General features: G+C 38.8%; 1 protein-coding gene across 1 annotated transcript in view; it reads left to right on the top strand.

Annotated features, from left to right (window-relative positions):
* The window catches only part of RYR2 (ryanodine receptor 2), a 445,869-nt gene that overhangs the window by 145,883 nt on the left and 285,100 nt on the right, over positions 1-14,886 (top strand). Inside the window, 3 exon segments of the mRNA XM_034663566.1 lie at positions 1,278-1,382; positions 4,956-5,059; positions 10,592-10,675. Of these exon segments, the coding sequence (XP_034519457.1) occupies positions 1,278-1,382; positions 4,956-5,059; positions 10,592-10,675 (293 nt within the window).

The following is a 14,886-nucleotide window of genomic DNA, read 5'->3' as shown; positions in this document are numbered from 1 at the left end:
CACTATTATTCTGAAGCAATTCAACTGACCTTTAAGTAGAGCTGCAGATCCTGGACTCTAGAGTCAGTGCCTGGGGTCAACTGCCTGCTTTGGGAGCAAATCCTTGTTCAGCTCCTTGAACTCTGTGTTCTGTTTTGTCATGCTGGTCCTTTTATATTATTGAGTAAAAGAAGCAAGCTTTGTTCATGGCAAAAATTCAGTGTGTGAGTAGTAAACACGATTAGGAGGCTAGAAATGGACTGGAATGGAAGATTGGATTATGCAGTGGGAGCACATTGAGGATTTCCTATGACATAGATTATCTCCACCATTGTGGGGAAAGGGAGCAGTGATAGCCTGCTCCCTGGGGACACTGTCTCAACAGTGCACGCTGTAGGCAATCGCCTGCTCTCAGTTTGTGGAGGGACTGGCTGTGGGGTGACACCTAAGTGCATTGCCAAACACCAACAACCAACCCCTGACCTTGAAAACCCTTCATGTTCTTTTTGAAGAGGTCATTAAACTTCCTCTTTTGAATGAGAGCATGCAAAGATTGTTTTCCCTGGAAGCTTGTTCTTGGAAACCACTAGAAATAACAGAAACAAGTCAAGGGAAAAACATAAATCACTGCAAACATTTATAGACTTATAGAGCCAATGGATTATTTTATTTTTTTAAAGATTTTATTCATTTATTTGATATAGGGAGAGCAGGAGAGCACAGGCAGGGAGAGCAGCAGAGGGAGAGGGAGAAGCAGGCCTCCCGCTGAGCAGGGAGCTCAATGTGGGGCTCGATCCCAGGACCTGGGATCATGACCTGAGCCGAAGGCAGACGCTCAGCAAACTGAGCCACCCAGGTGCTCCAGAGTCAATGGATTATTAACCTTTGGTCACTGAATTGCCTTCATTCTGGCGTATGGGTAATGGCCAGGTTAGTTTAAGAACTTTGGGGTGATTTCTTTTCTTAAGTGATGCACGCTCTGGTGGTTACATCCCACATTCATAACAGCACTGTTTTTAATGGTGACTGTCCCCATCAACACCCGTGTTTTCCTTCTTCCCAACTTTTGTTCGTAAATTCACTTGGGAACCTAAGCTGTCGCACCACAACGTCCCCAAATTACCTAAACAATTTTTAGATATAACTAGTTATATTTTTATAATTACATTAGAAGGGTTAGAATCTAGTCATTAACATTTTAATGGTTTACAATGGTTTTATTTGGTTCAATTCACAGTAAGGACAATTAGTGGGGTTTAATTGCATTTGTTTCTGATGTGTTTTCTTTCTTATTTTAGATTGTGTTGCCTCCTCATCTAGAGAGAATAAGAGAAAAACTGGCAGAGAATATCCATGAACTCTGGGTTATGAATAAAATTGAACTTGGCTGGCAGTATGGTCCCGTATGTAATTTTGAAATTTATTTTCAGATTTGTTAATACATCTTTCTAAAAAAATAACTTTTGCTCACTCATCCTGCTATGTGTTGACATGAATAGATTAGATTGATTTTTTTTCCCCTACACATTAAGTTTTCATTCAGTTTTTCTTTACAAGAGGAAATGACATTATTGGCATGTTCGTTGAAGGATGGCTCAGTTGCCTAGACAATTGAAAAGTCGTCATTCTTGAGGCTGAAAGTTGTATTTTTAAATCAAGGTTAACATATACAGACAATAGGCATTGATTTCTAAGCCACTGAGGAAAAAAAAAGCTCATTGAAATTGATTGTGAAAGCTGAAAATGGAAAGAAATTAGTCATTTTACTTTATCTGGTGCTCTGCTTCTTTTATTTTTTTATTTTATTTTATTTTTTTAAATATTTTATTTATTTATTTGACAGAGAGAGAGACAGCCAGCGAGAGAGGGAACACAGCAGGGGAGTGGGAGAGGAAGAAGCAGGCTCATAGCGGAGGAGCCTGATGTGGGGCTCGATCCCAGAACGCCGGGACCACACCCTGAGCTGACGCAGATGCTTAACGACTGCGCCACCCAGGCGCCCCGCTCTGCTTCTTTTAGTCTTACCTGTGTATAGCGGTCAGTACAGGGCCTGTAGGTAGATGGCCACAGTTGGTTTCATAGGTGGAAGACTGGCTGAGATGTAATGATTGAATATATTTCCAAATTATTATTTAAAGATTTTAGGGGGTGCCTGGGTGGCTCAATTGGTCAAGCATCTGACTCTTGACTTCAACACGGGTCATGATTTCAGGGTTGTGAGTTTGAGCCCCGTGTCAGGCTCGGTGCTCAGCAGGGAGTTTGCTTCGAGATTCTCTCTCTCTCTCCCTTTCCCTCTGTCCACCCTCCCCCCCCCACCCCGTGCTCGCTCGCTGTCTCTCAAATAAATAAATAAATAAATAGAATCTTAAAAAAAAAGATCTTAGTTTATGGTTTGTCAATAAAATTTATATTTAAAAAATTTCCTATGTAATTCCTGTGTACCATATACCTATTTTCGGCAAGACTGTGGGAGTACTTTTATTAATATTATTAGTCTAAGTATTCCGAAGGTTGTAACACTTTCTTATATATTTGACTGAATAGAGAAAGGAGTGCATTCACTTTGGCATAGTTTATTGCATTGAACTCTAAAGAAAGAACATTTTTTGTTAGTAATAGTGGTGAATACTGTATGCTATTTAGAGCTTCCCATTTTCACATACACGGTCACAGGTTATTGGGTTAAATGTTCATAACAACACATGGAGCTGTTATCAGCTTTGCTGGTAATGACATCTCTGAGAGTCGGGCCTTGACAGCAGTTGCAGAGCTCATGAGGGGCTAGGACTGGGGTCCGGACTTTCTAGCTTTTACTGGAGAACTGTTTTCGCTATAAGACTTGCCAACGCCCTTATGGTGGCCAAGGTGGGAGATGGCAAGGTTCACAACTGTGTACCTGGAACTGGGAGGGGAGACATGATTGAGAGACTTGTTTTAGAGTTCACGTACAGGGTATGGGCAAGAGAGGGAGGGAAGTCTGGGCAAATTTCTGGTTTTAATTTGGACACCCGAGAGGACGGTGGTGTCCGTGATTCTCCTATGTGGAGAATAGAGGCAAAGTGGACATTACATAAATGGGGAGTAGATTATCTCAGGACTTGGACACCTTTATTTCTGCTTTCATGTTTAGAACTTAGAGTGAAATTTTGCAATTCTAGACTTCATTGCCGTACCTATGCATTTAATCAAGTACATAGGATATGTGCTTTTTTGTAAGCCCTGTTCATGTGTAAAGATCACTAGGAAGGAAAAATAATATGTTATTTTTAACTTAACAATGTCTGAAGAGTTTAAAAAAGTCCTTGCTTAGGTTTGTATACTTTTTAGGTGGCATTTCTAGAACCTGGTAATTATTCTCGTGGACTAGTTTTGTACCCCAGCAGCACATGGCTGTCGCCCAGGGGTTACCACACAGCAGTGCCTGTGTCATTTAGGGCTTCAAGAAGACAATCTGTTTACTAGTGCAAGGATCTAGAACATCTTTCTCATTATTTCATTCCTAAAACCTTGAATTTTGTTCACTCTGATAATATACACTTCCAAGGATTGATGTGAAAAGTGCCTGCGAGGCTGATTTTGTGAAGGTAAAGGAATGATTTGTGATACCTGCACGTGACTTACAGTAGGTGAGATGGACAGCTGGGACCACGGCAAAGACTTTAGTTCAGTCAGTCATGTCGTCGATCGACATCTCTAGTCCATCTGGCTCTAAACACATAAAATTACTACACATAAGTCAGCACTATACCTTTCTCACATAGACTTCATTTCAGTGTATGAAACATATGTTGAGTGCCTACCAAGTGCCAGGTGTGTTCTAGGTCCTGGAATACATCAAAGAAGAAAAAAGAACAAAATCCCTATTTTCTTTGGTCTTACAGTCTTTTTTTTTTTTTTAAAGATTTATTTATTTAGCAGAGAAAGAGAGACAGCCAGCGAGAGAGGGAACACAAGCAGGGGGAGTGGGAGAGGAAGAAGTAGGTTCCCAGCGGAGGAGCCTGATGCGGGGCTCGATCCTAGGACCCTGGGATCACGCCCCGAGCCGAAGGCAGATGCCTAACGACCGAGCCACCCAGGTGCCCCTGGTCTTACAGTCTAGTGCTAGGAGATAGATGGTAAACCAGTGAGTCTCTGGTTCTGCCAGCAGGTGGAATTTGTTATGGAAGAAAACAAAAGTGTAGGGTGAGTGGGCAGATAGCCGTATTGGGAAGGGGGACAGGATGAACCTGGCTGAGAAAGTGAGATTTAAGCAAACACTGGAGGGGGCTGAGAGGGTGAGCATGTGGGTGTCAGGGTAGAGCAGGCATGGGGCCTGGGGCCAGGAACTCTACTGAACAGAACAGGGGGCCCAGATGACGCCAGGTTTTACCACTGACCACAAACATTAGTGTGCCTAGGGGCTTACAGGGGCAGCTTTGCTGGGGTGATGAGCTGAGCCTTTCTTCTTGCTTTTCCCCTTTATTTTCTGCTGTGCAGTGGGATTGCCATTGCTGGTGTCTGAAATTTGAGACTATTTTTTTAAATGCATTTAAATTTTATTTTATTATTATTATTTTTTAATAATAATTTTTTTAATTATATTGTTAGTCACCATACAGTACATCCCTGGTTTTTGATGTAAAGTTCGATGATTCATTAGTTGCGTATAACACCCAGTGCACCATGCAATACGTGCCCTCCTTACTACCCATCACCGGTCTATCCCATTCCCCCACCCCCTCCCCTCTGAAGCCTTCAGTTTGTCTCCCAGAGTCCATAATCTCTCACGCTTCATTCCCCCTTCTGATTACCCCCCCCNCCCCCATTCTTTATCCCTTTCTTCTCCTACCCATCTTCCTACTTCTTATTCCATAAATGAGTGAAACCATATGATAATTGTCTTTCTCTGCTTGACTTATTTCACTTAGCATTATCTCCTCCAGGGCTGTCCATGAAATTTGAGACTATTATTATGAGGATTTTCTGTCCCGTTCCAGGTTAGAGATGACAATAAGAGACAACACCCATGTCTGGTGGAGTTCTCCAAGCTGCCTGAACAGGAGCGCAATTACAACTTGCAAATGTCGCTTGAGACCCTGAAGTGAGTTTCTTAACTTTTCCTATTTTCTGATCTGCCTGACCTGAAATAAACAAGGTATCAATACAGTTTAATTCAGTTAGAATTAAATTAACTCCGAACTTTTCATAATGCACAGGTGGATTGGGTCAATATTTGTTGGGAATTAGACTTCTGACCCTGTTATTTTATGTCTTTATGCTTTATAAAGTATTTACCAAAGAGCGGTCTGTGGACATTTTCCATATTGCGGAATATGAGGGTTCTGTGATCAGATACAGTGCTACTCGCAGTGTGAGCCAAGGGCCAGGTCTGTCACGGGTTGTTTTTGATTTGTGACAACATAAGTGAAGATACTAACAGTAAGTGTCGAGAAACTTTTGTACCAATTTAAGGGAACAATTTTATGTCTTATTGAATCTCATAATTTATAAAATGTAGGCTTATATTTTATATGTCTTCATTTAAAAATTTTAATGATCTCTAACAAGTTTTTTTTTGTGTTTTTTCAGAGAATCAGGCCACAATAATTTGGAAATTAAAAGAAAACTGGCCCTTCGTCACAGTACATGCAGAGTTAAAAATCATTGTTTATTTTATTGATGCGTTTTTCAGTGCTCTTTGTCTCTAAAATGGGATGGAGTCCGTTTACAATATTTCAAACTTATTTAACCATGCCATCTTTTTTTTCGGAGAGTGCCTTGGGACCATGTGCCCGAGGAACACACTTTGAGAAAAGCTCCCTTAGACTGTTTGCATGTCATCTTTGAGGGCACATTTGCTTTCCAGTGACTGCTAACTGCTTTCAGGAAATTCACCACTTACTGTTGCAAATGAAAGAATGAGGTGGGGTAAAATAAAGGAAGCAAAATAATTTTAAATTTTAATATAAAAAGTTTAGAGAAGGGGTACCTGGGTGGCTCAGTTAGTTAAGCATCTGGCTTTTGATTTAGGCTCAGGTCATGATCTCAGGGTTGTGAGATTGAGCCCCGTGTGTGGCTCTGTGCTGGGTGTGGAGCCTGCTTAAGATTCTCTCTCTCTGCCCCTCCTCTCTCTCTCAAAAAGAAAAGAAAAGAAAATTCAGAAAATATTCTGGAGAAGACTATAACATTTCTTTAATTCCTTTCCTATGCTTGGTGGCTTCTAGAACTAGATTTATTCAAATAGGTCAGTTACCCTAATGCATGTTTATATGAGGCTTGTATACTGGTTTCCATTTTTGTTTCAGTTTTGTTAAGAGTAAGGAGTTACTTCCTTTGGAGCGATTTTACTAAGGACTCAGGACATAAAATGTCACCATTGTGTCCTGCTGTAGTTTTTGAGTTCAAGTGTATTTCTTCAAAGATGTGATCGTAATAAGCATTATGGAAATTAACATATTGGGCACAGAGTAAGTTTGGGTTCTACTAGTAATTTAAAAGGAAAGGGAAATATATACAAACCAGTAAATTGAGAACCTCCCAGAGATAAAAATTGACGGAGCTTGCCTGCGATGAAGAATGCATAATGCATGGCTGTTGATGGGGTTTTGGAATATTGGTGAGGTTCCGCAGGGTGGAGTCCAGAGCTCACGACCAAGATGGAATTTTTGAGATGTCTTTGGTGCAAAATGGTGGTTTATTAAAGTACAGGGTCAGGACCCGTGGGCAGAAAGAGCTGCTGCCCTGGGTTGTGAGGGTGGCTGATCACATACTATGGGGTTGGAGGAGGTAAGGAAATGGAAGTTGAGAAAGAAGACTCAGGATATGGGAGGCCTGGCCATTGTCAAGTGAAGGTTGCTTTTCCCTTGCTCGAGCATTGAGATAGCTGGGGGCTTCCTGGAGGAATGTCACCCAGGTCCCACCTGGGAGTGAGGGCTGGGGGGAGGTCGCAGGGTGTCAGCTTGTGCTTTGTCCTCAGCCAACTTCTGCTCCCTCCTCAGCTACGCCCTGTGTACTACCGTACGTGTGTTTAGGACCTGTCTCCCTTTGTAGTCATGATGAGAGGCTTGCCCATGCCACTAAGTGATTCACAGCAGCTCACCATTTGCTCATCTTTTACAACAAGATGTTTTATTGAAAGGTCACGGTCTAAGATAATTTAGTTAAATTTGCAGTGCATTCCCTATAATTTTAGTGATTGACTACTAAGCCAGCTATTGCAAAGGACAAATCCCAGCAAGCAGGGAAGTGGAGAAGTCTCCGTATATGCATAGCATGTGGAGTCCCTCCGCCTGTAATCTGATCTCATTCCAGAGAGTGACTGGTGGCTGGTTTGATTAATCATCACACTGTAAGTGCCCTGGTGCTGTTGCCCATGGTGAATATTAATGACCTTTTCCATGAGCTAATCCTCAATATTTTATGATTTTACGAGGAGCTGATTTAACCTATTTCTTTAAAATTTAAATTAGAACAGGGAGAGCCCCTACTTCTCCAAAATTCACACTTAGCCCAATCTCAGTAGTTGAGAGTAAGCAGGGTAGTTTCTTTCTGTATTTCCATTAGAGCCTTCTATAGTTGGTAGCCCCCAGAGCAGAGTAAGTAAGAACACAGCCTCTGGTGTTGGATGGCCTGGGGTCAAGGACTTGCTGCTCCAAAGGGAGACTTAGATTTTCTGAACCTTAGATTTTCTTCCAACCATAAAGTGGGGGTCATGGTGTATGTACTTCATGGAATTGTGGTGGGGACTAAATCCTATAATGTTGATCAAGCTTTGAGCACCATACGTCTGACACACTCCATAAAAATATCATGGGAAGGGTCAGAACTTTATTCATTTGAATTCTGAGAAGGGCCAAGTGACAAAGAAGCAAAAGATTACTCCAGAATATCCCTTATTTTGGACTGAAGAGTGATTTCATGTGAATGTGAATTTGAGATGCTCTTTCTGTGATTCAGATTTGCCGGTCATACCTGTAGTGCAAACTTCTGGCACCCTCTCTCAGGACAACAGAGTGCTTACAGCACGCCAGTCAGCCCCACCCCCACTTCAACCAGTGTCACTAAAGTTTTAATTTCTGCTGTACTTACAGTAGTTTCTGAATTCTAGGTCTTAATTTTTAAATCAATGCCTTATGTTTAGGAAATGAATGTTACAATGGTTCTTAGCATCTCATACACTTTCATAGAATCTTTCTTTGGAAGTTAACAAAAATAGAGCAAGACTAGAACAATATTTTTCTTCTGGTCAAGTAGTTTTTTCCTTAAAATTGATTTTGGGAAATGCAGTGTGGTTGTATGTATATGTAGGGAGCAATGGGAGGCATAAGGACACAGGGACACCAAGCAGAGCAATAAGGAAGGGAGAAAAGTAGTTAAGGAAGAGGCATGATTTTTTGTCTAAAAGAACAGGTTTATTTAAGTAGTTTTATGGCTTCAGTCAGTTCTTGATCTCTCCGTAGTTATGCAGGTTAAAACTTGAAGGGTGATCTCACAGGGTCATCTTCATTTTGGCATGTATAACCTAAAATTTAATGTGATAACAGTGTATGTATAAATACATGCAGCTCTATCTACCTATACCATTTGTCTGTCTGTCTCCAGATTTTCATTTTTCAGATGACGTGAGGGTAAGCGTAAGTGAATTGTAGATATTTGTCACATCCGTATTGGAACTGGCTAGACCATAGAAATTCTGTAACCCCAAAAGGATAAGCCGTTGTATCTTAACTCTGTTGAGATAGGAGAAACACACTCATTGTCATGGATAGTAAGGTCACATTGTTCCATATAAACCTACAGGACTCTAAAGGTTGAGTTTGGCATGTGAATTTGAAGTATCTTTCTTGGGAAAAATCAACAGAAGGTCATTCGGGGAGGGGAAGAAACACAGAGTATCTTAAAAAATGGACAAGTAGTTCCTGGCAAACGGGGACCCGGATATGTCATTTGAAAATGGGATTTGTTTCTAGACTAGAAAGTCCCCTAAAGGATTAAAAACATATGGGGAATTTGTATCTAAAAAGGTTGCATTTCAAACCAGGGGTAAAAGATGGATTATTTGGTAAATATTTCATGGAGAATTAGGTATCCTGGAAAAAAAAATAAAGTTACATTTTCCTTTAAATGATTTTACAAATGGGGAATTTCTGAGTGCCATATAAAACCCAAAAGCCATAGAAAAGATGGAAAACTTCAGTTATATAAAACGGATTTGGAATCCTGCTTAGAAATAACAATATAAAGAAAGTAAAAAGACAAGCTAGAGAAAAATATTTGCAAATCATACCTCAGACACAGGAAGAGCTTCTAAAATGCAATTAAAAACCCATATCTAATGGAAAGTTGAACAAAGAATATTTTCACAGAAGAAAGGTAGGTACAGATATCAAGCGTACGAAAAAGGAGCATACGATACGAAAAAGGAGCTCAAATACAATTATTTAAAGAAAAAAACAGTGGTGCCTGGCTGGCTCAGTTGGTGGAATGTGCAACTCTTGATCTTGGGATTACAAATTCAAGCCCCATGTTGGGTGTAAGAGATTACTTAAAAATAAAATCTTAAAAAAAATACAAATTAAAATGATAATGAGATGCCTTTTCTCTATTTTTTTTTTTAGAGATTTTATTTATTTGTCAGAGAGAGTGAGAGAGAGCACAAGAAGCAGGGGGAGTGGCAGGCAGAGGGAAAAGCAGGTTTCCTGCTGAGCAAGGAGCATGATTCAGGACTTGATCCCAGGACGCTGGGATCAGGACCTGAGCCGAAGGCAGATGCTTAAATGACTGAGCGACCCAGGTGCCCCTAATGGATACCTTTTTAACCTACCAATTGACAACATTTAAGCAGTTTGAGAACTGTATGGGAAGGAGGCAATGTCACACGTGGCTGGTAGGAATGTAAATGACTACCAACTGTATAGACATTTGACAATATTTGTGAATCTTTAAAATGTATTATACTCTATGACCCAGTAATCCCATGTCTAGGAATTTTTAACTTATAGATGAAGGATATAGTACATGTATTAAATGTATGAAGTTATTCATGGGAGCATTGTTTGTAATAACAAAAGACTACGAACAAAGAACATCATGTGAAAACATTATGACACATCCAACTAGTGCAATACTTCAGAGCTGTTGAAAAATAAACCAGCTTTATGTGAGAGAACAGTATATTAGAGTTACCATGGAAAGTCAAGATAGAAAAATCCAGAGAACGGTCTCTTGTGTAAAAGGGGGAAAAAGAAGCCATATGCATGCCCATGTGCATGCACACACACACACACATAAGCTTGTGTTAGTATTTGCACAGATTGGAGCTGGATATTCAAGAATCAGTAGCAATCAGTGCCTTTAGGAAAAGAAACAGGACTACAGGGAGGGGATTGGAGAAGGACTTACTATTCAATACATTGCTTTTTGTGTATTTCAGTTTTCAATGACTTGCTCATTACCCAAAAGTAAATGACTTATAAATAAATGGTTTGTTTTTTTTTTTTCCTTTGCTTTAAAGACAATTTCTGTTCTGCTTTCAGGGTGGACTGTTACACCTGATTCCCCTCCCACATTATGTTGGGTTATTCTGGAGTTAGAGAAGGAGTTCTTGCAGCTTATCTCGGGTTTTGTTTTCCAGGACTTTGCTGGCACTAGGATGTCATGTGGGTATCTCAGATGAACATGCTGAAGAAAAGGTGAAAAAAATGAAGCTTCCCAAGAAGTAAGTTGGATGTCTAAGCAATATTAAATATTCTGTGCATTGATTCAATCGTGCATTCAATTGGAAAATCCATTTGCACCCAAGGAACTCTTGACGGATACCTAGATGACTTGCCCAGAGAGGAAATAAAGCTCAGAAAATATCAGGAGTATGTATAAAAAGTGTTTTATTTTCCTTGCATGTAGGTATGCACGAATACACCAGTGCCTATATCCGTAACTGCTTATGTCTGGTTTTCCACTATGCACCAAAAGATATTTTTATAATTTAATTTGATTTTTTTAAAGATTTATTTGGGAGAGAAAAAAAATGCAAGTGGGGGAAGGGGCAAAGGAGAGGGAGAGAGAGAACCCTACTAGGCTCCATGCCCATTGCGGAGCCTGACATGGGCCTTCATCTCAGGACCCTGAGATCACGACCTGAGCCGAAACCAAAAATAGATGTGTAACCCCCTGCACCACCAGGCACCCCTAATTTAATTTTCTTTCTTTTTTTTTTTTTTTACCAAAAGAACATATTTTGGGAAGAGTTATAAAGTTGGTATTATTATCTCCATTTTAAGATGAGTAAACAGAGGCCACGAACACTGTAGGGATGATTTTGCCTGCCGGGCTATAACCTCTGTCTGTGATCCTGTTGAACTTCTTAAAACTTCAGCTTTCTCAGCTCCTAACAGGTGATGACTTTTTCCTGGGGAAACTTTGGGTATGAAATGAGTGAGTGCTCGAGACATGATCATTGTTTCGTGTTATTATTTTTGTTTTGTTTTAATTTCCAAGGCCTATCTATGCCTTAGAGATAGCAGGTCTGGCCATGGGTTAAGTAATACCATGAGGATAAAGCAAAGCCACCATCCCTTACTCTCCCTCAGTCATCCTGGCCTCAAGTTACCCCCGATAGATGTAAGATCAAAGTGGAAATCCTGAGCCTGCTTTGCAGATGCCGATTCAGGCAAGTCCTCTAGTTCAACAAACGCTCTTACTCAGGGACTCCATGAAAAAATGTGTACGAGCTATGTTATTATCTAGCATATTTTTAGGTACTAAAAGTTTTCTTCAAAAGCTTAAGCACTTCCATTGGATGCTGTTTTATGACATTTTCAAGTATTTACATTTTGAAATGACACTTCTATGTCAGTGTTGAGTGTCACTAGTAAAAGCAGATCCACAGTGATTAGATATGTACCATCATCTACTTAAAACTATACATAAACGTTGATAATATGTTTTTTGCATCATTTTGTTTTTCTCTTTGAATTGTATTTCCAATCCATTTCCTTCACAAAATGTTACCCTATTAAAATATATTTTGATTGATCACTCTATCATACTTCTTTATAACCAAATCTAAATTGGATTTTGTTTTGTTTTCTGTGATCACAGTCAGTAAATGTTGACATTTTTCTTCTGAGGTATTATGATTAATTGGGTATGCAAGTCTTCAAAATAAATTCATTTTTGATAAAAATCAATGTAAAAAGGAAGATTTTATTGGAAATAGTACATAATGAAATGGATTCAGCTATTCTTTTTCCATTTATCATGTGTAAACATTTATTGCTAAAAAGAGACTAGTTCTGGGTCATTTGCATTCTTTGTTTACATAAACAAAGAAGTTTTTCTTTAAAAAAATCGTTCAATTCAAAGAAAAAAATCTGTTGAAAGAATGAAAGAAAGTAAGAAAAAATCAGTTCAATGAACTGAAACTTCATAGTGGGTCATCCTCAGAAATCATGTTTAATGACCTATCACACGATGACTCAGTCATGTCCTTCCTTGTCCAGTTTTTTAAAAGCAAAAAAAATTAGAAACTACCTTACATGGGAAATAACTTATTATCTTCTTATTAAAGTCACTATCTCAGTTTTTTGATATTTATATCATAAAGGCATTATTAAGATGAAAAACAACAACAAAAACTAGTAGTTATACTGTTACTCATTTACTTAGAGACACCTTACTTAACCTAACATACGTAAGGATAAGAGGATGGAAATGTTAATTTCAGATTACCTTTGCCAGCATTCTCTATTTAAGAAATTATTATAATCATGTGCTGTGTAAGTGTGTGTGTGTGTGTGTGTGTGTGTGTGTGTGTGTGTGTGTCTTGTGAAAACTTTGGGGCAAAGTAGTCAGTCGGAAAAGTATAAAAATATACTGTATGATCCATCTGTATGACATTCTGGAGAAGGCAACACTAGAGAGTTGGTAAAAATATCAGTGGTTGCCAGGGGTTGGGAGGTAGGAAGAGATGAATGGTCGGAGCACGGAGGATTTTTAGGACACTGAAAATACTCTGTATGACACTATAATGACTAGATAGTGTCATTATACATTTATCCAAACCCATGAAATGTACAACACCTAATATAAGCCAGGGGCTTTGGATGATAATGTCTCAATGTAGGTTCATGAATTGTAACAAATGTACCACTTTGCTTGGAGAATGTTGATAATGGGGAAAGCGTTGTGTGTGGAGGCCGAAGATATCTCTATATCTTCCACTCAATTCTGCTATGAACATAAAACTGCTCCAAAAAATTTCAAAAAACAAAAAAACCCATCTGGGGTCAGAATTGAGCTTATGCAATTTATGGAATTCATTTGCCACAAAATCTATTGGTAAAACCAGTTTTCACTGTGAAGACCATCAGTGTAAGATTATCTTTGGTCAGAAAATGTCAAGCTTCTTTTTTCAGTTGAAATAGATGAGTTAATATATATTTCTGTGATAGCCACCTCAATTCTGATCTCCAAATCCGAGATAAATAGAAACCAAATGATTGATCAATGGATACATAGAGCATAGGGTTTGCACTAAGTTAGTCTTGTTGAGGAATGGATTAAAGTCCTCTGCCTTCATAATTTTTTTACTGATGTCTTTTGTGTTGCTTTTAGTAGTTCTGCATTACTTGAAAATAGATGGGGAAATGGACACAATGACGTCATTCAATGAAAACTATTCACACCTGCTGGTAGTCTAGACTGAATCTCAATTTTCCATGAGGTGCCATTTTATTATTTACTGGAAAAAATTAAGAAATTTGATAATAACAAGGATTGACGTGGATGTAGATTCACACAAGTTTAAAAGGTTGAAGTGTGTTTCCATTTTTAAAGCAGTTTGGCATAATTGTATAAAATTAAACATTTGTACATCTTGTTACCCAGCAATCACTCCTAGAGATATGCCCAGAGAAAGTCCACACCAACAAACATGAAAGCTGTTGTTTTTAGAAATATTATTTGTAATGGCATAAAAATAAGGGAGAGGAATAGGAGAAATATTATTCAGTAGGAAGATGAATAAAGTTAGATAAAATCACATAATAAAACTAATGAATTATTGTCATAAATGGCAACATAGATGAACCTAAAAAATAATGTTGAGGATGGATAAAAATATCCCACAAGGGTATATAAGTATAATGCTATCTTTAAGACTGAAAAACAAATAAAACATATTTATATATAATACACAAACACACACAAATACACACACACACACACGAGGAGCACACATATAGATACAGTGGTATTAATAAGAGTGATACAGAACAGAAAGTCACAACCGATACAAACAAAGACTTTACTGGCAACATGGCATCATTAAAATCATATCTCTCAGTCTCAATGTGAGTGGCTTAAATGCTCACATAAAATGCCACAGGTTGCAGATTGGATAAAAAGAAATGACCCATCCATTTGCTGTCTACAGGAGACTCATTTTGAACCCAAAGATACATTCAGACTGAAAGTAAAGGGATGGAGTACCATCTTTCACACCAAGGGACCTCAAAAGAAGCTGGGCTAGCAATTCTCATATCAGATAGATTGGATTTTAAACTAAAGACTATAGTTAGAGACACAGAAGGGCACTATATTATTCTTAAAGGATGAATCCAACAAGTGGATAATTAAAAATATATATGCCCCCAACAGGGGAACAGCAAGATACACAAGCCAACTCTTAACCAGAATAAAGAGACATATAGATAAAAATACATTAATAGTAGGGAACCTCAACACCCCACCATCAGAAATAGAACACCGTGGCAAAAACTAAGCAAAGAATCAAAGGCTGTGAATGCCATACTCAATGAGTTGGACCTCATAGATATAATATAGAACACTACACCCCAGAACCAAAAGAATACTCATTCTATTCTAATGCCCATGGAACATTCTCAAGAATAGACCATGTTCTGGGAC

The sequence above is a fragment of the Ailuropoda melanoleuca genome, chromosome 6 (assembly GCF_002007445.2).
Source record: "Ailuropoda melanoleuca isolate Jingjing chromosome 6, ASM200744v2, whole genome shotgun sequence".
Classification (NCBI taxonomy): domain Eukaryota; kingdom Metazoa; phylum Chordata; class Mammalia; order Carnivora; family Ursidae; genus Ailuropoda; species Ailuropoda melanoleuca.
The sequence above is the reverse complement of the archived record's forward strand: the minus strand, read 5'-3'. Positions and strand labels throughout refer to the sequence as shown.